Genomic DNA, 27,284 nt, shown 5'->3' with positions numbered 1-27,284 from the left:
ATGAGGGGAATAGTCCTAGCCCTCCTGTTCGCCCTTGTGGGTAAGTCGGCAATTGCTTTTACTATTATCCTTTTGCAGAACTCTACTGTAGAGTTTAGCAAAAGAAGAAGAAGGTTATTTTCTGCTGTCAGTACTCACATTGTGACTTATTCAATTTCTCTCTTCTAGCGTGCCAGAAGATTCCATACAGTAAGTTCATCAGTAATCTAACCTTATTTTAAAATCATTATAGTACCTTTGTTGAAGTTGCATGATAGTCAACCACTTAGGGTAGGGTGGGAAGAGATTAGTTGAGTTTGTGTAGTGTAGTGTCTGAACTGCAAAATCTGGAAGTTCCTTGTTTAAGTATTGTTAAGTGACCCAAAATGCTTAAATCTTTCTGAGCCTCAGCCCTGAAATATGGGGAACAATAAATATGACCTACCTTGCAGGCTTGTTGTAAGAATTACAAAATTAAATTATGAGAAGAGCTTGAAAATTATAGAGGGCTGTCTAAATTCTAAGCTTTATTAATTCATTCATTAATGATTTTTAAATGCACTTACATCTCACCCAAAGCTCAATATGAGTACGTTTTAAAGATACTGAAGGAAGTATGAAGTAATTTACGAATTAATAAGCAGAAGCAACAACTCACTGTTCAAAGGAAATTTCGTTTCCTATTGCAGTGTTATATTAAAGCCCAAAGAGGCTGACAAATACATAAATCACAGTTCTGCTAATTAAAACTTCTCTCCTTATTAATCAAGTGAAGTTTTAGTGTGATCATCACTGAGTAATTAATCTGATTGTTGCATGCAGTTCTAGTGGCAATACATTTATGAAACACAATGGGTGTAAATGAACCTTTGTGGATATATCTTTGTGGGTATAGATTTGAGCAGCAGAAAGCTTTTCCAGTAATGAATCCATTTTCCAGCATACACTTTAGCTAAGCCACTCTAATAGCAAACTCAGGTGGTAGGTGCCAAAAGAAATGGAGCTGAAAAAGGGCAATGCTCAGGGAAAGCGGTGTGTGAGAGAGTGTTATCAGCATGCTCAGGAAAACCCAGAGGTATTTTAAAGTGTGTTTTAAAGTGGGGGGTAGGGAGGAAGAAATCTCCAAACTGCATGCTCAGATGCCAGAGAATATTAAGTGTCGGTTGGAAAATAAACCTGGAATACCAGGAGGGAGGGGATATGGACTGCAGCAACCTGAAAAAGTGCATAGCTGGCTGGCTGGAATCCTGAACAGGAGTTCAGGAGTTCTGATAATAAACTGCATAGATGATAGATAGATAGCTAGATAGCTAGCTAGCTAGCTAGATAGATAGCTAGCTAGCTAGATAGCTAGATAGATAGCTAGATAGATGATAGATAGATAGACTAGATAGATGATAGATAGATAGATAGATAGATAGATAGATAGATAGATAGATAGATAGAGATAGATAGATAGTCAGAAAGCTAGATAGATAGATTAAAATGTTGTACTTTACTGAAACTGAATGCTGGACGATTCAAGACAGAGTAGAAGAAAGTAATTATTCAAACAGCACCTAGTTAACCTCTGGAACTCACTCCCACTGGAGGTGATGATGGCTTTAAAACAGGATTTAAAACTTTCATGGAAGAGAGGGTTATTGGCAACTGCTAGCCATAATGGCTATGCTCTGCCCCCACGATTTGCAGCTGTATGCTTCTGAATACCAGTTGCTGGAAATCACAGGAGACGAGTGTGCTGCTCTTCTGCTTGGGTTTTGCTTGCAAGTTTCCCACAGGCATTTGGTTGGCTACTGTGAGAACAGGACGCTGGAGTAGATGGGACAATGCCCTAATCCAGCAGTCTCTTCTTGTGCTTGTATGTTTGTGCAGTTATACTCACATTAACCTATCCGATTTCTTTCCCTCAGAGGGCCAGACGCAAGAACCTGGTAAGTCTGAGAGGAATTTAAATCATCTGAAAATCTCCAGTTTAATTCCTACCTGGGTGTGTCTCCATCTGGAATATAGGGACAATTGTGCAGGCCAGCCTTAGATAGTTGTTGTAAGGACTGCAGGAAGATCATTTATGTGAACTGCTTTGAACACTATAAAGTGCTCCGCACTATTGATTCACAATACTAAATGTTTTTAATTCATGAATTTCTTTAACTGATAATCAATTACTGCAGCCAGTGTGGTGACAGAATAGGAACCAAAATGGGGCAACAGAGAAACAAGAGGGTGGTATTAAGTGTGTTTGGTGAACCCCTGAGGTTCCCAGAAGTACAAATTCTTTAAAACAAACAAACAAACAAACAAAAACACATGCCTTAAAGCAGCCCCATGAGGCTTGGAATAGCTATGGAATGTTGGCTGCCATTTGAGGTGGTGGTGGGGAAACTACATAGGGAATGGAATGGAGTGAGGCAAAGAAGGGCATGGCTGGCTGACGAGAATCTTAGACAGGAACACTTCTATTAGAACATGAGGATACACCAAAACATTTTGTTTTAGGACCCACTTGTATATTTCACAGTGAAGTGGTTATGGTCTACTGTTATACACAATTTGTAACCTATCCAATTTCTTTTCCCAGGGACTGAGACTGCCGAAATCAGTAAGTCTATCTATAACATGTCATAACACTGATTAACATGACTTGTAGGGCAGTTGACTAACCGAGGGGGGAATTAGTTGAGCTGGTATATTGCCAACAGTTTCAGTCCTATAGGTGGGGAAACTGTGGCCCTACAGATCTTCTTAGAACACAGGCTCATTATCTTGCCCATTGACCATTGATGTGTATTGAAGCCCAGCATCACCCCTGCTATTATACACACCTACCAATGGAAGTAAGCTCCATTGCACTCAAGAGAATTTACGTATTTCTGAGTAGATAGCCATAGGATTGCACTGTGCAGCTGAGCTACAAATTTGAAAATTCCCAGTGTATATCCTTAGGCACACCACCCTATTTGCTCCTCAGCCATGAATCTATCTGCAATATGGGGATAATAATACTGACCAAATCAGTATTACAAAATAAACGACCTAAAGCGTTTTGAATGCTCAAGTCCTATCTAAACATTGAACATTTTAGATTAATCATTTAATGACATTTAAATGCATCCACATCTCACCCAAAGCTCAGGATTGGAGACATTTTCAAGATGCTGAAGGAAATATAAAGCAACAGTAGTAAGCGAAAGCAGCACTCATGCTTAAACGAAACGTTTTCTTGCCTGTTTCCTATTGCAGGGCAAAATTTTAAATTGCAGCTCTGAGAGCGAAACATCACCCTGCAATTAATCCATTAAAGTGTTAAATTAATCACAACATAGATTAAGCTGATTAAATCTTGACACCCTACTGGGTGTGCATATATGGAATACAGCAGGTGTAAATTGTTCTCTCTCTTATTTTTTGTAGAGCCACGCTTTGAACATGGGAAACGCTACCACTACAAGTATGTTGCTGACGTTGTCACCACAGTGCAAGGATATGAGATGGGAAGATCTGTTGTGAGACTGACTGGAGGGCTAGATATCTATGGAGGCGAGCAGGAGAATATTCTCAAGGTAAGCATCACCATTATGTAGCCATCAGACTACAGTGCATCCCTTCTAGAATTCCTGATGCATTGCAAACAAGGAGGTGCCATCTAGCTTTCACTGTAAACTCCAGTGCTCTCCACCCATCATGCAATCCTAAAATCAAATGTGTATCCAAAATAGAATCGGTGGGAGGGGAGAGGGTAGGTGATGTTCTTGATGAACCTTAAAGTAAATGTATGCTGAACTTTAAATTAACCTTAAGTTAAAGATTAAACATGAAAAAGTGAAGCAGCTGTTTACCAACAACAACATTTTAAATTTTTTTTTTTCAATCTTGGATTTCCTCAAATTTCTATTGTGGTGGCCCAGAGAAGGCTGCGATCAGAGGAATGAGGAGAGGTGAAATGAAGACAACTAGACCAGCCCTAGTATTGAGCAGAAGAGAGAGAGGCAGCTGCTTTGGGGTGTCATGAAAGGGCAGCAAATCATATTGACTAAATGTTCACATGGGACTAAAATCACCCATGGATTGCAAAGGGGAAAGCTAAGTTGGCTTTCATTTCACTCTTTGACATCACAACTGTTTAAAAAAATAGTTGCGAACTTTTCACAGAACATTATTTCTGGGGCTATAGTTCATAAAAGAGTTCCTATGCACATGTTTGCTTTATCTCTACTACATTATATAACAGTACACTGGGGAGCCAGTTTAATTACAAGGAAAGAAGGGGGAATTAAGTTAGCTCTTTATTTAGACCACTACACCAACATGGTGCAGTAGCTCAAGTGTTAGACTAGGAGTTAGGGGACCGGAGTTCAAATCCCCACTTAGCTGTGATGCTCACGGGGGGAACTCAGATCAGCCACAGTCCCTTAGCCTAATCTACCTCACAGGGTTGTTGTGAGGAGAACAACCATGTAGACCACCTTGAGCTACTCTGAGGAAAAGTGGGGTAAAAATGCAATAATAGTAAGAACAATACGTTTATCGCTTGAAGATATTGAAGATATTATATGCAAAAGTATATCTAATGCAAAAAAGAAAGACAGTATAATCATTTTTAGGGTATCCTGTTTGTATTTAAAAGACGTTATTTGGTATAACATGAAAGGGCACGATGCAGCCAAAACTAATAATTGTTGCCCTGCAATCTGCACACACTTCAGTAGAGCTTACTTTTGAGCAGACGTGTATTAGATGGCACTCTTTATCTCTCCCGCTGAAGTCAGTTGGATTTACAGGTGCTTCGCTTCAGTTGGATTGAGACACTGTTCTTCGTTTCAGAAACAAAATGAAAAGCAATTTGTTTACTCTCTCATCTTTGTCCTCAGATTGCATCTCTGAAAGTTGAAGATGCTGTCGGAATCTTTCCGGGAGAGCCTCCATTTGCATCACCCTCCAGGCAACCTGAATCACTTATTGCTTGCACCAAATATTCTTTCCTGTTTGGCTACGTCAATGGCAAGGTTCAGAACATCCGTGTGCCAAGAGACCCACCTCTGCCTTGTGTGAATCTTGTCAGAGGCTTCCTGAATGGATTTTCCATGTCAATTAAAAACCAGAAAGAGTATGAGCTACAAGAGGTTTGTTTCCTCCGTGTACATTTAATATGCATTTGGACTTGTCTTTTCGAGCAGCTTTAGTTTACCTCAGTCCTGAACTATCTCACTTTTTTTTACTTTCCCCACTGTTTTCTGTTCCCCTGAATGACTCCTGTGGTTTTCTGCTTTTCTGTCTGGCCCTACCATTTGGTAGAGTGAGGCAGCTGCTTCAGGCAACAGTTGCTGTGGGTGGGGAGCAGTAGCAAGGCCTTGGAGGGTGGAGCTGTGTGGATCCCATGGCCTGCCCTCTGACCCTTAAGTTAGCCTGCAGGCCTCAGGTGGACACTCACCCTCCTGTCACCAGTGCTGAAACAAGCCAACCTGATCAGCACCTATATGTTGTAGGAGGAGGGAGGCAACATTTTGTTCACCTCAGGAAGCAAAATGTGTGATGCCACCCCTTTCCCATCTCACTCCAAGCCACCAAATTTCCCATTTACACCTAGATAATTAGAAATGCTATTCAGTTAGATACTTTCTCATTGAGTAATTGAATTTGCAATTGAGGTTCCCTGGACAGTGCTATTTTTCTAGAAAAAGAGATGCCAGAACTCATCAGGAACACTTCCCTTGTTCTCTTGTAATGGCACTGGTGCCCACCTGAGAGGTGCCAGAACTGAGTTTCAGCAAGTTCCCAGGGATTTCAGATGGTAGGGTTTGTCTCCCACAGTTTGGGTTTCCCTCAACATTAAATCCACAGGCCTATGTCAGTGTTTGGGGCTTATTCAAATAACTGCAAGGCCTACTTCTATCTGGCTGTCTAAAATATCAATAAATAAATAACATGTGGTGTTTTAAACCAGAATAAATGAGATAAATGGTGCAGTTAGGTAATCTTATGTTCTAGAGACTTAACAGTCTAACCAGGGTGGGGTCTATTTAGACGGTAAAGTGTATTAAAGTGTATTAATTCACTTATTTCAGACTTCCTGATCATCCATTGAGTGGGGCCCTGGATCTCTGCCCCCAAGCCCAGCCCCTTATGAAGCCACTAAATGAATGCTGCCATGGATGTGCATCTTGCCATTCATGGCTCATGATCTGTCATGGATGCTTTAGCTGAGATTCCTGTACTGCAGGAATTTGGACCAAAGGACCCTTGTGGTCCCTTCAAACTCTACAATTCTATGACTCTACAAAACACTCAGCTATGGAAATTGTACATGCCTAACAATAGTTCCAGTTTCCTGGGACACACTCCACAAATTCCTTTGCATGCCTTCTTCCTCTCATTTAAAAAATAAAAACAATAAAACCCCCTAGAGTTTATCATGTGCCATTCTACAGAGTGACTAAATCTATACTTGCAGGATGGAATTGGAGGTGAGTGCCACACAAGATACGTCATCCGAGATGACAGGAGGAGCAGCACAGTCCTTGTTTCTAGGACCAAAGACTCAAACAACTGCAGGAACAAAATGGAGCGCAGCATTGGAACATTCTTCATCCACCGTAACCCCAACTGCCTGCTGGTAAGAATGTTAGAACGTGATTTGCTTACAAGCGAGGGTAACGTCCGCCTGAAAGCCATGCTAACTAGAGGTGCTTCCTTCGGTTATATAGCAAAACAGGATGATTCAAGGGACTGAAGCTTTCACCTTCAAACTGAAATATAATCCCTCTGGAGCTGACGCTCAGATCATGCAAGTCGATGCCGAACAAGTCTACCAGCTTTCTCCATTCAGTGGAGCTGAGGGTGCCGGAGTTATGAAAGCTACGTAAGTAGCCACAGCTTAAATAATAACTTTTAAAAGAGTCTGCAAGTGAGCCATGGTTCCAGCTAGGCTATGCAAGAGTCGGTCTTAGTAGCAACTGGGTTGCTACTAAAAGCATTTGCAGCATTGCAAAATAAAAATAAAATAAAGAAAATCCTCCCAAATAATAGCTGCTGTTATCTGTCTGTAGGTAAAGGCTGTTCATGTCCACTTAACTGCTTTACACCAATGAAATATTAGTTTTAAAGTCCTGGGCCTGGAGACAATGGGCAGAATTAACCCAATGAGTTCTGGCAGCATAATCTCTGTGTAAGGACTTTCACCTAGGCAATGGGTTTTTCCCTACCTCTGTTCCTCACCCCATGCCCTTCCCATGCCCTCCTGTATCAGGAGAATCCCCAGAACATTGACCAGGAGAGGAGAGGGAGAGATAATTCCATCTGAAATGATGAAGCTGGTGAAACATTTAACATAGCACCACGCTGTTGAGTATTTTGCAAACTACAAATGGCGAAGGGAAAAACAAACAAACAAAAAAAGGTTTGGGGTGCGAAATCAAATGCTTGCCATTACATGGGGACAGGTGTCCTTCGTGTGGTCTACGTTCTCTTGATTTCATCATCCCCACAGACTTTAATACATCAGACTTCCGTTCAGGAGTAAATGAGGCATTGCACAGAGTGTAAATTAACAGCAGAAGTTTGTTGTATGAGCACATGGAATGGAAGTCAGGCCTGCAAGCAGAAACAATCCAATCAAATATTTCCCCATCATCCACTAGAGATACAATTCTGACTCAGTCTTGGCTACATTTCCATCAGCTTCTCCATATCTCCCAGTTGTCCTCCTCCTAATTTTCCCTGGGCCGATCTAGAAACTGCCCGGATGAGCAAGAGCACAAATCACTTACCCCTGAATGGTACCTGTGGTTTTCTCTTCCCTTCCAGGCAAAGGCTCACACTGACTGAGGTGACAAATGAACATGCCCAACTGCCGCAGGTTCAGCTTCGGAATGTAAACATTCATTACGAGTTCCCAGAGGTTCTTCCCCAAATGCTTGTCAGAACTGGAGATGTTAAGCAACAGGTAGGGAATGTGTTGGCGTATGGAATAGTTCTACGGTTCAAAAAGCCGATAAGAGAGCAGTGTGCTTTTCTCCATCACAGTGAATATATTCTAGCTACTGTTTCCTTCTTGTTACAGATTGAAGAGCTATTGGTTGAGCTTGACCGTTTCCCACAAGACATCCGTGGAGACAATGCCCACAAGTACTTACAGCTTAGCCAGCTGCTCCGTTATTTGAATCTGGAAAATTTGCACCTTCTCTACAATAAGTTTTCGAACAAACCTAACGCCAGGTACGTTGGCTGACTAGCTCATAAGACACAGCAGCATCATAGGCTGCGAACACACTAGCACCAAAATGTAGGTTTCCCCCATCCCCTATCCTGAATCGTTCATGCTCATCATCAGCATGCTTCTTTCAATCTAGATTGATTCTAGATCCTGTTGTCCACAAGGGTGGATGGACTCTGAACCAGTCAGTGTTTGCTCCGTAGTGAAGAATGAAGAATGAAATTTTCAGAATGTTCTTTTTCTGCTCACTGCAGGAATGCCTTCCTGATTGGAGTCGCCTCTGTTGGCACTGTAGAATCACTGACATTCCTCAAAGAAAAAGTTGTCAAAGATGAACTGCACGATTTGGAATTGTACTGGACAATTTCCCTAGCCTTACACTCTGTCAAGCCTAACGTAGATAAAGCTGAAGAAATTGCTGACGTGCTAATCGTAAGTACATGTAAAATTATAATTGAGTGTATAAGAATGAAAAATGTGTTACATAGAAAATCACATTAGCTATAAAATCTACAGGAGAAAAAATTATCACAAAGTAACAAGAAGCTTCCTTCAAATTCTGGTTCATTGGAAATCTTTCTTTCACCCACAGAAAATGCTCCCCAAAATAAAGAATACCGGATCAGTTTGGCTTGTGAAGATTTTCTACCTGGGATATGGTACCACCGTCTACAAACAATGTGTTCATTCTCGCTCCTGCTCCAGCAAATTGCTTGAGGTATATGGTCCTTGTTCCAAGTTATTCCCCCCCCCCCAATAAAAAGAAGAATACCTTTCCCAGAGAGAAGGGAGAATTACACACCTTAAACTATTAATTTTGAAATCCCACCATAGCCAAAACATACCTGCTCCGCACAGGGACTTGTTTAGCTTCCCACACAAAGATGTATAGTTTTCCTTGAGTGAATTTCGCCCTGTGCCTTTCAAGAAGGCCAGTTGTGTGCTTGTGAAACATTTGGGATCTTGGGTTAGCTTGTCAACAAATAGTTCTTGCCTTTTTTTTGAGTTTTCTTTGTGTGAATGGACTGTTGGGCCCCTAAAGTCTTTTCAGTGCCATCAGTGCCACGTTCCTATACTTTTGCAATCAGCACTTAACATATTCTGAAACCATAGAGACACTTATAGGCGGTTCCAGTAATCTATGGTCCCTCTCAATCTCACTCTTCATCTTTTCCTCATTGAGCGAGGATAGTGACATGTACAACATTTATGGAGTTCTGAATGGAATTAAAAAGTGTTCATCTCATTTGTCTGCAGCCTCTGCACGACTTCCTAACTGATGCAACCAGGCAACACAATGAAAACAAAATTACTCTGGCTCTGAAAGCCATCGGCAATGCAGCTCAGCCAGCCAGCCTGAAGCTAGTGAAAACCGTGATTGATTCCAACAGATATTCAGAATACATTCAAGCAGTTGCTGTTCAGACTATGGCGCGAATTGGCAAACAGGAACCTACAAAGGTAAGAAGAGCAAAGGAAAGTCACCTTGATATATTGACTGCAAAGTATTTGGCATTATGAAGCGACTGAGATTTACTGCTGTCAATGGACTGCAAACTCACACAGTCACATCTGATAAAGATCTTTTAAAAACAGCAGCAGCAGCAGCAACAACAACCCCTTTCTCAAAGCTATTTAAAACTCTCCCAAACATTGTTTTCCTGTCTGTGAGTTGATCCCCAAGGCAGATCCATTTAAATCTGAGCATTTGATTCATCCCTCCAATGCACTCAACTGCTGCCAGGTAAATACTATTAGTTGATCCCCCACATGGTGTGTTTCTCTTTCTGTAGGTCCAAGGCATTCTCCTCCAGATCTTTGCAGACCCTTCATATAATGTGACCATCCGAATGATGGCTTGCATTGGCCTCTTCGAAACCAACCCTGCCATCCCAACAGTGACAGCTATTGCCAATGTATTGCTCAAAGAGAACAATTTGCAATTGGTCAATTTTGCCTACTCTCACATGAAAGCTTGGTCAAATGTCAGGATCCCACTGTACTACAGCCTGTAAGTCGATCTACAGTCAGATCACCTTTCATGCAATAAATCTGTTGCTGCTATTCATTAGAGTTGGTTCTGGTCCTACTGCTAAACTGGTAACATTTCAGTGGGACTCAAGTTAGTAAGATTTATTGCAGCAGGTTTGCTCTAAGCATAACTAAATCTGGATCCAATTCACTGTAATTGAGATGTTTGTTCTGCCAAATTTGGGAAGTGCTTTCATTTTTATATGTGTTTTCGTAGTATTTTAATCATCAAATTCTCATTGAAGACCACCTTGGGATTTGTTACGCAAAGGGCAGAACATGAATGCATTAAGTAGACAAGCAAAAAAGCAAACATGCATGTAGAGACTTTTGCTGTTACTTGCTGCTAATTTCAAACCTGTTTTATTTAGGTCTTCTGCGTGCAGTATGGCTCTTAAACTTCTGAACCCCAGACCCCTCCATCAGAGCAAAGTTTTATTTGTCAGTGGCTTCAGCAGTAAGTAGCAGACAACGGTTCATTTCCCGGCTTTTATCCAAACGAGCAACCATCTTTTGGATATCACAACCCGCTCCTTAGCACTTTGGAACAGAAAGCATCTATTCCAAAGGGCTCAATGATTTTAAAGACCCTTTAACATACTATGTTGGACATGGGCGTAGCAGGGGGTGGCAGGTTCCTCCCCCCCCCCAAAAAATCAAGCAAATAAATAAAAATACTTAATTAAAAGTAGAAATAAACAAAATATTTGAAACTGAAATTTCAAATATTCTGTTGTGTTGGCAGCAGTAACATCCTGTTGAATTTCACAAACAAAAAACCATGGATGGTTGCAAGCTTCTGCCAGGGAAAATCTTTCCAAGCAGTAGAAGCCAAGGGATCCCATTTTGATTCACAAGGATTAATAACACAGCAATGGCTCATTGTTGTTGCTTTTTCCACCGCAGGCAAACACAGAGCGGGATTCCTCGTGAAATGGTTTATGATCGAAAGCCCCCAAACAATGCTCCCTTCGACTATAATCTGGAAAACAGAAGTAAACTTTGCAGGTTCAACTATTCAGCCTCTAGAGGTTTGTGTTACATTTTATTCAGTTCATTTCTAGGGGTTGGGAGGTGGGGACGCTTGAGAGGTTTGTTTTGCTATCTTACCATGTTGCTACATAGGTGCTGAACGTTAGCAAACTGCTCTCAAAACTTTCCCTCTGTTTTTTGTTTTTTTAAAAGGTTAGAGTGAGAACTCAGGGCCTCAAGGAACTCTTCTGGAGGAACACGCACCAATTCGATAAATACCCTGCATATCAGAAGATAAAGGACACTGAAGCAAAAGTATGCATATTTCCAGATTCTCAGTGTATTCACTATAGGAGGTCCTTGTCAGGGTGGTTACACTAGTGAACCACTCGATTTGGTGCCACATTTCTCCACTTCGAATGGAGATCCACAGCGTGGCAAAAGCTGCAGTGAATAACCTGATAACCCATTCCCAGCTAAATAAATTGAGCTGTTTCTGAGGGCATTGTGAAATCAAGGAAAGCTGTGAGCATTTTCAACAGGAGTGTACTGAGGGCTGCAGAATTAAATAGCAAAACCATTTCTGTTGCTCTTTATTTCCTTAAATTTACTTGAATAAACTCAGTATTGAATAACCCTCATGGGCTTGATTTTCAGCTGCCGGGATTCAAGGAGTTCCCTCGTGAGATTCCTGTGATATCTGCCTCTGTCAAAATGTTTGGCCAAGAATTGATCTTTATCACCACTGATGAAATGCAGGCATTTATGAAGGTATGGAAGTTTGTGTCCCCCCACCCTCAACATATTTATCAGCTTTGTCTCCTTGTCTTTTAACCTATTGCATCTTTGCCCTATAGGACATGCAGCAGCAAAGACAAGATCAGCTGCCCATGCTGCATAAGGTTATCGAAGGCCTTAAAAACATCAACCAACATATTATGAAAGCTGTGATGCTAGATGTTCAGTATGTGGTTCCAACAGTTATTGGTCTGCCATTCCAAGCAAGAGCCAATAGCATCATCATGGCACACGGTTTATTAAAGGGTAAGCTTGGAGATAATCAAATTTCACAATGGTTTGTTGGAAATCACATACGTTGGAGAAAATCACAGAGCATGACTGATCTGAGACCCAGGTTTTAGGGAGCAGGCTTAATTACTTTGCTTCCCCCAGAAAATAATCGGAAGTGTCATTTCAGAAGGGTTCTGGGAATTGTGCCTCTGTGAGGGGCAAATTGCAGTTACTGGGATCCTTTGGGGAAAACCATGGCTGTTGAACTGGTATAAACGTGCTTTAAATCTAAGGTGTGTGGATTTGATCTACTGCATTTCACACTAGCCTAATTTCAGTGAAGTTACTTCCTATTTACTAAGGTGTAATGAGAGCACAACAAAGGTCGGTCTTTTGCTGCATCGAAGAATCATCTGTCATGCTCATGACAACTTAGTTAATAGCACCAGAGTACACTAACATCCCTGCCTGAGTTGTAAGCAGAAGACCACTCTGTTTTTCTCCACAATGTTTCATCAGTTAATGGCCTATTTCTTTGATATACCAAATCATTAGCAAGTCTCTTTAAAAGCCCTATATTTACTAATGTAAATGGTTCACTAGTAAATGGTTAAGAGAAACTTCACAGATGTTTGTCTTTGTTTTGAGCATTTTTTGTCTTCCTTTTGTCTCTCTAGCAAGGACAGAGTTATCTCATGGTGATCTCAGAGAAGCCAATATCCACCTTCAAGTTGACAGCAAACTTGCGTAAGTAAATGAACATTGTTAGATTGGAAAAATAAGGAAACGAGAGAAACGAAATGGACAGATTATTCCAGCCTACTGAAATGTTCTCATTCTCACTGCCTTTTAGCCTCCAGGGCTATGGAATGATTTTCTGGGGAGTGAACACATACGACATGCAACATGGTTTGGAAATGAGAGCCCAGATCCGTACACAAGGCGTACTCAACATGAATGCCACAGTGGACATCAGAAACAAGAACTTCAAATTTGACATCGCCCCACCCCGTGATGATCAGTTTGAGTTGGCAATGGCAAGGTAGAGTGGCTATTTTATCATTTTCCCTCATAAGTAAGGATACATACAACTTGACCATAGGAGATTTTTAGGTAAGAGCCAGATGCAAAATCAAGGCTTATATCATTCTCTGTTATTGGCTTCCCCAAAATCCTGTTTTGCGATATAATTCTCCATTTTGAGGAAGGATTAGTATGAATATATGAAGTTGCCCTAAATTGAGTCAGGCCATAAGCTTAACTTGCCCAGTGTCATTTCCTATGACTAGCAATTCAAGGTTTCAGACAGAAATGTGCCCCAGTCGTGCAGCCCAAACCATCTTTTAACAATGTCAAGAATCCAAAATTGAGCCCCAGCATCCTGTATCTTCAGAGTCAGCCTCTTACTTCTCAGCTAGTGTCTCTCCTCTTGCTGTGTTCCCAGCACAAATGAGTTCTTTTTTGATATGCCCGGCTTCATATTTGCATGTTGAAAAGTTTTCATTGCATATCCACACAGTCATGAGGCACATACTGTTGCAAGATACATACATTCTGAGAAGAAGGCTTCAGTACTTCCAGAAAGACCTGAAATCGATATTTTGGATGGAGATTTCGACTCAGAAAAAGGCAACATTAAGGTAAATTGTGTGTGTGTGTGTGTGTGTGTGTGTGTGTGTGTGTGTGTGTGTGCAGATGTGTTCTGTGGTAAATGCCATTATACTCTGTCCTTGTATTTAGCTGATTGTGGTTCAGATATGTCGTCTTTTTTTTCTTCTATAACTCTCCTTTTATTTAGTTAGTACTGTTTAGAAATCTGGGGGAAATTGTCCTTGTGTATTTAGCGAAATTAGATTCTTTCTTGAAAGTGCTTGAACACTGTGGATATTCACAGGTAAAAGTCAAATGATGGTGGCTCCATGCTAAGTTTACAACTAATACAGACATGCCTTTTGCAAAAGTTAACGTGCCATGGTAAAGATGTAAATTATTAGCTAAAGGCTAAAGGTGTCACCTGAGCAGAGAAATCTTAAGTCATCGTATGAGTTTTAACTCATTAATTAATCAATTTAATTATGGATCAAAGCCATAGTTCTGAAGAAGAAGAAATGCTTTTCTTTCCCATAATTTATATCCACAGGTGATATTTTATAAAAGGTACTACACGCACTCATGAGATGGGCTTATAGGAATAATAATAATAGTAATATAATAATAATAAAATGTTTCCAGAGCCCTCCTAGAACACACACACACACACACACACACACACACACACACACACCCCTCAGATTCCACGGGGTTGGGTTTTTTAAAATTATTGTTGTATGGTGCCCATTTCTGGTTTTGGAGTATGTGCTGGGATTTATTTCTAAATACTGACAAGCCTCTGTTCAATTCAGCAATCAAGCGATTCCTACAAATCTAAGCCCACTTGCATATGGGTGCCTTGGTGCATGACTCAGTTGTGTTTGAAGACCATCAAGAAAACAAAAGACATGCCCAAAGTGACTTCTTGGTTGCACTACCTGTGTGAAGAACATCAAGTGGAGCTTCTCTATGTACAAGGTATTATCATATGACCAAGACATTCTGTTTGTAAGTACCCACAAGGTTGCCTTCTGCTTCTAATGTTTATGCACGCTTTCTAATCTATACAGTTGTTCCTCTGGAGAAGATTCAAGGCGAGTTCCAACTAGGCTCTGGAGCACTGAGGACGAAAAGGGATGTGAGAGCTTCTGAAGCAGTAAAGGTACGTAAACGACACTTGATCTTAAGGTGTCACTTCTACTGTCCAAACTAAATATTTCTGTGGAACAATCTATAGAGGGGGCCTATATTGGGACTGCGCCATTTTAAAGGGTCGAAGCCGTCCACATAAGAATCATGGGGTAGGAGGTGCTGGAGATGAAATGTATTTCTGAACAAATGAGCACCTCTGTTTTGCCCACCTCCTCTTCTCTGCAGCGACTAACATAGCTATGCATGTGTTATAACAAATACAGCCAGTTGAACAGCAATTATTATTTGCCCCTTGTTAAGGAAAGCAAGTGAATGATGTCATGATGTATATATATTTAACCAAGGTGTTTCTTTGCTTTGCTCTGAATCACGCTGCAGCGTGGAGACAAAACTCAGAAGGATGCAAGGGATGCCAAAGGCCACGATGATGAGCATTACAGAAAATCGGATCGTTTCCCATCTCCACCACCCGGTTCTACTAAAAAATGGCCCAGCAAAAAGAGCAGCAGTAGCAGCAGCAGCAGCAGCAGTGACAGCAGCAGTGACAGCAGCAGCAGCAGTGATAGCAGCAGCAGTGGCAGCAGCAGCAGCGACAGCAGCGACACCAGCAGCAGCGACAGCAGCAGCAGCAGCAGCGACAGCAGCAACAGTGACATCAAAGATAAACATCCCCGTAAAACCAAGTATTCTCCGCAGAGAAAGTCCAGAGACAGTTCTTCCAGCAGCAGCAGCAGCAGCAGTGGCAGCAGTGACAGCAGCAGCAGCAGCAGTGACAGCAGCAGCAGTGACAGCAGTGACAGTAGCAGCAGCAGCAGCAGTGACAGCAGTGACAGCAGTGACAGCAGCAGCAGCAGCAGTGACAGCAGTGACAGCAGCAGCAGTGACAGCAGTGACAGCAGCAGTGACAGCAGCAGCAGCAGCAGCAGCAGTGACAGCAGTGACAGCAGTGACAGCAGCAGCAGTGACAGCAGTGACAGCAGTGACAGCAGCAGTAGCAGCAGCAGCAGTGACAGCAGTGACAGCAGCAGCGACAGCAGTGACAGCAGCAGCGACAGCAGCGACAGCAGCGACAGCAGCAGTAGCAGTAGCAGTGAAAGCTCTGACATTTCCCGGGAAAAGGTAACTATTTTGTCACTGCTCTCAGTCGAATGCATGAGTGTGGTTGGAACACAGCCGTAGCCACCACATTTGAAAGGAAGGAGAAAGCAAGCAGCACTGCTTCATGGGTGCCAGCATGTCTGGCTAAGGCAGGCAGCAACTGGCACGCCAGACCAAGCAGCCACTGTTCTTACTCTGAGGCCGAGCCACATGGGGAGAGGTCGCATATAGACTGTTCCCAAGTCACCCCCAAATCCGCCAAAGTCTCCTGAGATGTCACAAAGATTGAAAGGAGACTTTGGTGAAGCTTAATGATGCTTGAGGTGACTTTTCTGTGGTGGCAACAGGGGTGAAGGTGCCGACAGGCTCTGCCTCGGGTGACAAAACAAGCTGGGCTGGCTGTTTCTAGCTAATATTCCAACAGAAAAGGCTTGGATTTTGCTAATTATGTTAATGAATATTCACTTTCTCATTGTCAGAGAAAGAGAAAGAGGTTGATCCTCAGAAGCACCCGCTGTTGAATTTTTAAAAACCAACATTGTTCATGGGGTTAAATCTGTCATGTTATCTTTTTAAAGTTTTGTTATTCTGTGTTGGTGCCATTGAAAAAAGCAATCCCTTTTCTTGAAAACTCTTAAACTTTTTTTCTTTTCTCAGGGAAGGCATTCCAAACTTCTTCAATATTCTTTCCTGTCAGTGAAACAGCAGGTAAGATTTTTGGTTTTTTGTTCGTTTTTAGTTATGGGGTGACATAGAAGGCAGATTGCACACACAGAAAGAAAGGGATGTCAGAAATGCACCACTAGAGCGTTTGTACTAGCAGCAATACAGTTTTTTTAAAAAAAAAATTGTTGCAAAAAGTTGGGTGCCATCCCCACTTTCTGCTGAGTGGTAGCAAGATTATTGTCCGGGCACTCACCCAGGGTCTGCTTTCCTGTGGAGAACTGAGACACGGCGGAGAGCGTTGTAGCTTTAAGAAATGTGGTTTATTCACCTATATACATCTCCTGTCTGCATGAAGGGAGTAAAGAACTTATAGCATCGTCGTTTCAAGAGGGGCTTTGTCCCCCACAGCAGTGCAGCCCTGGAGCCCAAAGCATCTCTCCCTGCCAGCCTTCAGCCAGCCTGCCCAACAGGGATGCCATGTCTTTTCTCTGCCTTCTATTTCCCTGCATACCTTGCTCAAGACTCTCTTTTCCTGTCACCTCAAACTCATACCCCATCACCATGGCAACCCAAGCACAGGCTCTCAGATGGGCCATCAACCCCCTTTGTCATGTTAATGCCTCTATCCCAGGTGAGGCCCTGGCTTAGAAAGAAATATTAGTCTGTAGTTTTCCACTGACCTCAAATCTTCCCTTTAATACTCCAAATAATCAAAACCACAATTTCTAGGGGTTTTTTTGGGGGGGTTCCCCCAATTCATAAGACCACCTTTCTACTCCCATTGCACCATTTCTCCCAAATTGTCCACGCCATTTTCTTGCAAAAGCCAGATGACGAAATTCTCAGCCTGCTGGATTGCTGATTTCTCATTATTGTTAAGACTAGTATTTTTAAATCACACTGCAGTTGCAATCCTGCCCTTTCCCGTGCGAGGTGATAGTGTAATCTTCTGGGTGAAGGAGTGCTTGGTGACTTTTCCAGCATTAATGATACTCATCCCCCACCCTCCCACTCCCACCATCTTTGTTAAAATGCATAGGGTGGTATATTCTGAAACAATTTCGTGATGGAGACCAGGAGATAACGATTATATACTTTTACAGCGTTTAGCACCCACAAGGAAAGTGTAGAGGCTGGTCCATTGTGGTGAATGGAGCCCTGTCACACTGCCTCACTTGGATCCAGCACAGGAGGGGGCCCTGACTGCCAACTTTATCCTTCTTAGCTGCAATGTCACCCTTTTAGAACACAGCAGGGAGCATGGGGGTGGGACTAGAATGAGTTGGCTCTGCTTGTCCGTCTCCACCTATCGTTGGCCTCTCCACCTTTCCCTCTGCCAGTTGCCGCCGCAAAGAAAACTGCCTTCATCACTGTTTAATCTGGGACTAACTTTAAATCTTGACGATGCTTTTTCTTTTCATTTTTTTAGAGAAGACAACAGCAAAGTAGCTCCTCCTCCAGCTCCAGCAGCTCCTCTAGCTCCAGCGATGAAGAATACACAAAAGGCTCTTCGGTCAGTATCCCTTTGGAAAATGGCAAGGCTGAAGGAAATTTACAAGCTGGGCATAGTTGGAACAAATTGGAAAATATATTAATCGCTTATAGCTTATTTGGGTTTTTATATACTTAATTATCTTTTGATGTATTCATTGCCTTTTGACTCAGTAGGGACATCAAAGTAGTTCTTGATAAAATATGTCTTAGATTAAAATTAAAATACAAAAAAAAACCCCAGTAATAAATTAGTATCTAGACTGAGTAGGCTAGAGCAGAACAGAAATCTGTTATGATGAGGCTGCCTCAATGAGCCATTTCTGAAAGGGCCAAAGAAATAACTTAATCATCCTTCTAAAGGTTTCAGAAGAGACTCAATTGTCTCCCCCCAACATTTTATTTATTCGATTATATACCATCCTTCATCGAAAGATGGCACAGCAGTGTACAACATTAAGAACACATTTTACGGGGCACGATAATAAAAACTCAATAAACAGTATAATAATAAAATAATCATAATAACACACACCCCGCCCCAGCTTTAACAACCCATATATTATTTAATGGCCAAAGGCCTGGGTAAAGAGGAAAGCCTAAGGGCATGTAATAATGGTGCCAGGCGAGCCTCTCAGAGGAGAGTATTCCACAAATGGGGAGCCACTACAGAGAAGGCCCTCCCAGACCTTACGTGGAGGAGGTACACATAGAAGGGCCTCAGATGATGAATGCAGAGTCTGGGACAGTTTATATGGGGAGAGGCAGTCCTTGAGGTATTGCGGTCCTGAGGTGTTTGAGGCTTTGTAGGTCAGAACCAGCATTTTGAATTGGGTCCAGAATTGCTAATTGGCAGCCAGTGCAGTTGGGCCACAATCGGTGTAATAAACCATCTTGTCCCAGTGAGCAACCTGGCCACTGAATTCTGCACCAGCTGAAGTTTCTGAACCGTCTTCAGAGGCAGCCCTGCGTTTGCAGTAATCCGATCTAGAGGTTTTGGAGCCACTGGCATCTGTCTAGTAGATGATACTAATAGGTCTGAGTAATTTATTTGACTAGGCCAACAATCTAAATAATTTTGTTTTCCTTCTTTTTTGGTCCCAGGAAAAAGTAGCATCCTTTGCTGTCAAATGCCTCACTCGCAATAAGAGACAATACGGAATCGTCGGCGACGTTTATCACGGCTCCTCCATGCTGAAAGTGACTATAAGAAACATCACACGGCCAAGCAAGCCAGTTGTCTGCTTCGAAAGCATAATGGTCACCCCTCACAAGCTCAGGGTGAGTCTCTTCAAAGCGTGTCGACCCCTCACAGAGCATTCAATCCAAATGCTAATGCTGCTTTTTAACAAAAATGTGCTGTACTCTGCCCCTTAGACCACTCTAGAAGCAGGCTGGGATTGCAAAGACTACCAGGTCGCTGCAGAAGTCGAGACGGGTTGGTTTGCTAAAAGGCCAGCAGTTCAGTTCAAGGCTAAACACAAAAGGCTTCCTGCAGTAGTGACGAACTTTGTGGAACAGTGAGTAGTTGTGCATCTTCAAATGATTCACTTATGACATCCCTGCTAAGTGTATTGCAGCCAAGCATATGGGTGTGTTTACTGTGGCCAAAAAGGAGATGTCCGGTTTTAATCTAAATCCCATCTCAGACATGTTGCTGGAAGCTGCCCAAAGTGGCTGGGAAAACCCAGCCAGATGGATGGGGTATAAATATTATTATACCTTTTTTTTCTTTTTGAAGGCCTGGGACATAGAAAGTGGGGTGTGAATACCTGCTGAAGAGGAACAGCCTTCAAAAAGCTGTTAGCATTTCTTCACAAACTGCCACTTTTGGGGCAGAAGCCAAATCAGGGCTATGGACAATTGCTACTTATCATCCCTTTATGTCTTTCTGGCAATAAAAAATGGGAGACATTTAGCCCCAGCAAGCCTCCTAGTTGCTGTTGATATGAAGACATTCCCTGGAAAGCTCAACCAAGTAGTTGCCATAGTTTCCATCTCAGGACAGGCAGCTATCTCTGAGTACATTGGCAAAGGACAAACAAAGAGAAGGGGTGACAAAGATTCAGTCCCTCACCTCTTTGGCCTGCCTTACACTTATTTCATTTAGTGTGGTGTGCAGCAATCTGGGATAAAATCATCCTTGCCCATCAAGTCAGTCACAATCCAGAGTCTACATTTCTGGAAGGTTTCTGTGGGAAAGTCCCCCCGCCCACCGTTTGAACAACAAAAACACAATCCTCAGCGCCAAACGTAAATCAGGCTTGTAATTTCCAGGACCCCTGTCTGCCCACCTTGCTGCCTAAATCTTCTTTAAATTTATCAACATGCCCTGAAGCCTGAATTTGCTTTGTGGTGGGTCATCTATGATGGTTTTATGTTAGTCCTAAAGGCTATTTGAATGAGACTGCTATAGTTGTTGTTGTTGTTGTTGTTGTTGTTGTTGTTGTTGTTGTTTTAGCTTCTTTTCATGTCTAAGACAGTCTTATATTGCCAAGATTCATCACCTCTCAGTTTTTTATTCTTAAACAACACCTAAATTTTATGTCCACTACATTCTTATTTCTGCTTATTTTGCCCGGCCATTATTACTGTTAATTATTTCTTCATATATGCACCCTCATGCATAGTATTACTGCTAATCACACCTTTTATGTTACTACAGCCAATTAAGACAGATTTTCCTTTTTTTTTAAAAAAAAAAAAAAGAATAACTACAGTGATTCCTGGAGCTGCTTACATGATGGGCTACTCATACAAAGTTCAAAGAAATCCCTCTCAAGAGGTTACACTGGTTATAGCTCTAACTGATCCTAGAAGCTACGCCGTGATCATGAGGACACCCACTGTGAGTTGCAGATGACATTATTTGAGATGTGACAGGTGTGAAAGTATTATTTCGAATGAAATTCAGGGGTGTACATGTCCACCATTTTTATGACCCTTTGTTTTTTGGATCTGGGACCATGATTAAGAGGAATAGCTGGCGGCATTTATAATGTGTCACCAGAGGTGAAATTCTTGACCATTTTAAGATGACCTCTGGTTGTTGTTCCCAGAACTGATTTTACAGTCATGTGTAAAGAGGAAGCCTTGTATACTTGTCTTCCTGTGTGCACTTAGTGCATATCCATTTGCCCCCAAAGTGTACATTTAAAGTTGTTCAGCTATTAACTTCTGAGATACAATGCAATACAAGTTATTGGGCCAGTATGATCTTAGTTGACCAATCATACAAAGAGGAAGGAATACTTGAGGATGAAGTGAGAAATCATTCATGTATAAGGATGTTGCTGAACGGTGTGCGAACAACGTAAGGGTTTGACATGTGAACCGCCCTGAGATTTACGGATGAGAGGCGGTATACAATTTAATAAATATTAATAATAAAATAACACATCCTTGTGCCTGTTTGAAGAACAAAGAGAAAGACAACACAGCCAATTTCTAATTTGTTTTCCTATTCCTTTCCAGGTGACCATCTATGCTGAAGACTGCATGATTCCATTTTCACTGCCCATCGGCGACTCCAGCCAACCTTCAAAACTCTGGGATGTTCCTTCAGTAATACTTGCTAGTCAGAATGGTCAGTAGCTAAACCATTCCCATAGCATCAAAAATAATAATATATTTTTTTTTTTAGCGAATCAGTTTCTTTGAATGCCTCTAAGTATTTTTCTTTACAATTATCTCAGATTATTGTGAATGCAGAAAAGAAACAGTGAAAGCTGCAAGATCTAGTTTTCTCAGTATTTACTTCTTAGCTGGGGTAAAATGTACCAAGACTTCTTGCATATTCACCATAGTTCCATAATTTTAAATCCTATTTCAGAGGCCTTTTACTTAAAACCCAGTCCACTGCCAGCTAATTCAAATCTATCACTTAACAAGATTTGTCCTGGGTGATGTTCAAACGATTAAAAACCAAAATCTTTCTGCTAAAATTATATACAAAATGCAGGGTTTCCGGGCAGAAATCAGCAACATTTATGGGAAAATCCGGACGTATGGCCACCCATGTTGGCAGTGTTGTTTTTGCTGATTTTCCTGAAAAAACATCAATTTTCTTTTGTGATTTTGCCAAAAAAGCTGAACAACTTTGGCCAAAAAAAGCTCTGAATTTTTGAAAGATGGCAACCCTAACAAAATGCCCATGCTATTCCCCAAGCTCATTATCTCCTTGGCCAATATGTTGGTTATTGATTGCTTCCATGATGTACATAATATTTAAAAAATGTTTTTCCCTCTCTCTCTCTTACTCATGTTTATTTCTCTGTTATCAGGTGTCTGCAAAATCGATGGTCAAAAGATCACAACCTTCACTGGACAAAACTTTGACAAAAGATTGCCTCCAGATTGTTTCATGACTTTGTTACAAGACTGTACCTGTGACAAGAAGTTTATGGTGCTGATAAAATATGAATCTAATAATGCAAACAACATCCTACTCAAAATAACCATCGCTGGCAGGTAAGTACTCTTAACCACAGTATCTTTGCACTAATCCAATCCAGTCACAGGGTGAAAGGAAAAGTTTCAGCTTCCAAAAGAAAAAAGTGCATGTTTAACGGTTTGTTGTAAAATATTCTAACCCTACTCTTCTTCCAAAAGAAACCAGAATAGCTTGCATCAAGATTAATCAACATTAAAGCAAAAAACAAAAACAAATACATAATACATTGTTTTATTTCAGCCATGTAACTAAATCATACTGGGCATCTGAAAACATTCAGTGTAGGGGTTGGGTGGGCTTTCAAAGGGAGAGCATTTTACAAGACTGGGTATCATTACCAATCCCACTCCTTATGTGCTTCAGCTGGTGATGGAATCCAAAGCTGAATCTCACATGTTTACTTGAAGGTGCCAAGTGGCTAATTTGGGCAGTATTAACACTTCTGGAATATATGCAGTGTGTTCAAGCCTTTTATCTATTGCTCCCTTGGTTCTCTATGTTTTCCTCTTAACACTGTAAACAAACAATTCTCTAGCTTCCCAAATAAGCTTACTTGCTTTTCAAGAATTAAAACAATGACAAATCACAGGACAGGACAGGGAGTGATATTCTAACTAAGAATCAGTAGCTAGCAGAATGCAACTTTAGTTTTAAATGAATCTGATGAGCTTAGAATTGGGTTTGGGGTTTGGATGAAATTTATATCAGGAAAGAAAAAAAGATTAAAGGATGCACAGTAGCGGATTCAATTATTTTGTCCCTTTAATAATAGTACTTAGATAAGAGAAAAACATAATATAAACTATTTTATTGGAAGTAATTGAAACTCATTGAGAGAGAATTCATTAATTGCTTCTCTGCCCCCCCTTTTTTAACAAGTGAAATTACCCTCAAGAATCGCAATGGAAAGAACATAGTAGAAATTGATGGTTCTGTAATACCAATGGCACGTCTCCCAGTCAGACATGAAGGTATGTAATTGTATTTTTAGAAGTTAAGTCATCTGTTGTCTCAAGGTGGCAGGCAAAGAAAGAAATAAAACACCAGTATAACACCAGTATGAAATAAATACTGGATGAGAGTTTATTGTTCCTGCAATTCAGGGCTAGGATGTTGTATTTACACAGATCAACATGCACAAAAAACAGAATAATAATGTATACTCTCTCACTTTAAACTATACTGAAATAAATAATGGAGGCATTGATGAACAGGAATTTTCAGTTGAACAGGATCAGTAGTTTAATCCGAAGAATATTTTATTTTATATGTTTACCCAATTCTCGATGGATTCATCAGTTTGTCTTTTCTTTAACTTACAGAGTTTACCATTAAATCAGACCGCAAAGATAACGAAATTGTACTTTCTTCATTGTTTGGGATTCACGAGCTGATCTACAATGGACGTAATGTTCAGGTATTTTCCTTCTGCAGCTAATGCTTTCAAGGTTTTAAAACGATTTGCAAACAGCAAAACAAAACCTGTGCTTGCCTATCAGATCATCAAAGTACATTGCCCTCTTCAGCTAATAATGATAATGCTCACAGTCTCAGACTCCGCTACTCTTCAAATCAATAAAACATAACTGGGATGTTCCCAGTGCCTTTCTGATAAGCAGTGGCTGGAAGAACAGATGTGTGAAGTTATAATCATCAACGCCAGTTTTAAGTCTCTCCAGTCTCCAAGATAACTTTAAACTTTAAAGTGAATTATTTCCCTCTAGCTACTGAATGTGTCACTAATGCAGTTATGGAATTAACACAGAGAGGGTAGAGAAATCCCCATTAGGACCCTGTGTGGTGCTGGACTGAGGCACATAGCTGTAAAGATCTAGTAGACTTTGAATTTGAAACATGCTCCTCTTTGCTGTGTATTATATTTTCACTGCTTGCTTTGGCAGGATGAGCCAAATTCTTATTGTCAACTCAATCCCAACTACTTCCTCCCTCTTTTTTCCTCTCTTCATAAAGGTAACTGTTACTCCCACTATCGGATATACCTGTGGTCTTTGTGAAGTATATGGCGGAAATGCAGAAAAATTACGAACACCAAGTGGCTACTCAGCTAAAGATCCAGAGAGCTTTGCTCAGTCCTGGCTGGTCCCCGATGAATGTGGTGGAGGTAGGTAGAGTCTGATAGTTTGTTTTAATTATGACTAAGGTAGCTAGGTCTGGGTTTGAAGGGATCATGCAGAATTTAGCCCTTCCTCCATCAGTAAGCTTTGGTGGACTTAACCTGGCTGCAGCAGTGGAGGGCAGCAACAGGCAGTTGGGTCTAGCTGCCATTTTAATTTCCCATAATGCCCCAGAGCAATGCCAGATCAGAGACAATGTGGAAAATGTAAACGCGGCTAAAACCAGCTGCACATCATTGCTCAAAGCACTAGGATAACAACAATAGCAGCAATAAATGAGGTAGGCAACTGTGGTGGGGAGTCCACAGCTGCCCAAGGTTGCCAGTCAGATAGTCATCGAAAATGAATAGAAACTTTCAACCTTTCAATTAAATTGCTCGAATCCATATACCTGCTAAGTGACAAGCATCAAGATGGTGACTCTATGAACGTTGCTTTTCTTGTTGGGTTATGAAGCCCAGTTCATTGTTTTGTTGGACTTTATCACTGTTAAATATGGAATTCTGCTGTAGAACCTCTGGCTTTTTTTAGTTTTTGTTTTTTTAAATCAGTGTCTTAAAAGGTTTGTACTTTATCTGTTGCAGCCTGCAAACTGAAACACTCAACTAGGAGACTTGAGAAACCAATCCGGATTGGAGAAGAAGATATGCAATGTATTTCTACTCTGCCCGTGTTGAGCTGTAAGGAGAAGTGCAGACCCACCACAACAACTCAGGTGTCTTCTAGCTTCCACTGTCTCTCAGCTGGTAAGTCCATGTAATGTCTACTGGTTTGGACTACACACTAAAATTACACTAGTCATGCTTTAATTTTGCAGAATGACATTTTGCTACCTTTCTGGATGTCCCCAGGGTTTAAAACATCTTTCCTTTAGGGGGATCAAAGAAAGAAGCAGCAAGGAGCCTGATTTTATTGGAGTTCAGAGTGCTATAACAGCAAGCCTAGGCTCATGGTTTTTTGCTTCTATGAAAGATTAGGCTTTTGCTTGTAGCGTGTTTAAAGCACCTGAAACTCTCTGGCATCAGTAAGCACTGTAAATAAATTTGCTTTTTATCCTTTCACGGATTGCCAGATTGGTGTATAACATATGCTTTTATATTAATAACTGGTTAAACATTGGCTTGCGTTAATAAAAGTTTATTCACTATGGTCATAATAATGAAAATTGCTCTAGAGTGCATCAACAGCATCTCTAAGGAAGTTTACTCAGATATAAGTCCAACGGAGTATGTCTAGCATTGTAGCCTGTACTGGAAACATGATTTGAAATGAATTTGCCCCATATGAAGCACATCAGTGAGTGAAACTATACATGGGAGATGCAGGGGGACAATAATGCTCTCTTCCCTCCCAAGGGTTCAATGGCAGTGCCTTTTGAAAATAGCAATGCTAGAGCGAAGGTTTTTTCTTTTGAAAGTTGTAGCTGGGAGCTCCAGCTAAACCTTCAGGTGTAGGTATAAGAAGCACCATTCATTTTGCAAAAGTTTAATCCTTTTCATGTTTTTTTACTTATTTCCTTTTGTTTCTTCTAGGGGCAACCTTGCCAACTGATCTGGTTACCCTCGCTTCAAAATCAGAAGACCTGGTTTCCTCTGTTGAAGCCCACGTAACATGTAGTTGTGCTGAAGAACAATGTGAAGCTTAACTTTCCTACTGAACAGATTAGAAGCCCGTAATACCGTTTACTGTGGGAGGCCAGTATGTTAATTCTAGGCAGCCACACAGAAGTTAATTGAAAAAGCACTGCTGAGCCATCTGAAGTCGAGTCATAACCCTGCAGAAGCAAAGGCAATTATGAATGAAATGGATGAGTTTCTAATAAACACTTGCATTCAGAAAAATAAAGTGGTGGTTTCTTCTTTTCATTAGTTATGCAAAAAGGTGACATGATATATTTGTATGCATGAATGAATGATTGGAAATTTGGGTACTGTGACTATGTTTTAATTTTTTAATAGTAAAGAGGCAGGAGGAAATATTCTTTTCCAATTAATTTTTATTGAATTTCAATTAAAAAACCACACCAAATTAACATCAAGTTTAATATCAAACTGAATACATAATTTAAAAGTTGACTTCCCACCCTTCTTCCACGGTAGGGAAAGTGTTAAATGCATCAAAATAAAAGGAACAATTTCTGTCCCATCAGGAAGAATGTCCCAATTTCTGTCCCATCAGGAAGACTATACTTTCTTTTTTATAAACATTATATGCAACCGAGACAGAAAAATTATCTTAACAGAATTCCTGGGAGTTCATTTGCTGGAAGTAAGATTAGCACCCAAAACTGTCTATGCCATAATTATCTGTGGGCCTGTAAGCATGTGTAATGATGCAATTACACATTTTGTATATTTATTCACATAAAAATATAAATCAATGCCAACCCTGCCAACCTCACCCTAGAAGCATTCTTATGTTTTTAAGACCACACAATGAACAATAAAAGACTGACACGTTCTACATTGAAGATCATTATTTCCTTAGACTTGAT

General features: G+C 41.0%; 1 protein-coding gene across 1 annotated transcript; it reads left to right on the top strand.

The window, feature by feature from the left end:
- On the top strand, positions 1–26,587 carry LOC309344256 (vitellogenin-2-like; the record flags this gene model as incomplete). The annotated part of the gene is made up of 39 exons (XM_081866506.1): positions 1–40; positions 169–189; positions 1,893–1,913; positions 2,561–2,581; positions 3,394–3,542; positions 4,851–5,102; positions 6,431–6,592; positions 6,684–6,838; positions 7,783–7,921; positions 8,039–8,193; positions 8,446–8,623; positions 8,784–8,909; positions 9,449–9,652; positions 9,985–10,202; positions 10,594–10,679; positions 11,129–11,253; positions 11,408–11,509; positions 11,852–11,965; positions 12,052–12,238; positions 12,883–12,952; positions 13,059–13,247; positions 13,725–13,845; positions 14,608–14,773; positions 14,866–14,957; positions 15,326–15,596; positions 15,644–15,648; positions 15,710–16,066; positions 16,703–16,753; positions 18,141–18,224; positions 19,307–19,483; positions 19,580–19,722; positions 20,912–21,050; positions 21,677–21,788; positions 22,486–22,672; positions 23,535–23,626; positions 23,978–24,072; positions 24,627–24,777; positions 25,375–25,536; positions 26,323–26,587. The coding sequence occupies 39 exons, from the start codon at positions 1–3 to the stop codon at positions 26,433–26,435; spliced, it is 5,232 nt and encodes a 1,743-aa protein (XP_081722632.1). The 3' UTR covers positions 26,436–26,587.
- Between the last annotated feature and the right edge of the window lie 697 nt (positions 26,588–27,284).

Source organism: Podarcis erhardii (assembly GCF_964252035.2).
Source record: "Podarcis erhardii genome assembly, chromosome: 6".
Taxonomy (NCBI): domain Eukaryota; kingdom Metazoa; phylum Chordata; class Lepidosauria; order Squamata; family Lacertidae; genus Podarcis; species Podarcis erhardii.
Note: the sequence above shows the minus strand (reverse complement) of the source record. Positions and strands in the feature narration are given on the sequence as shown.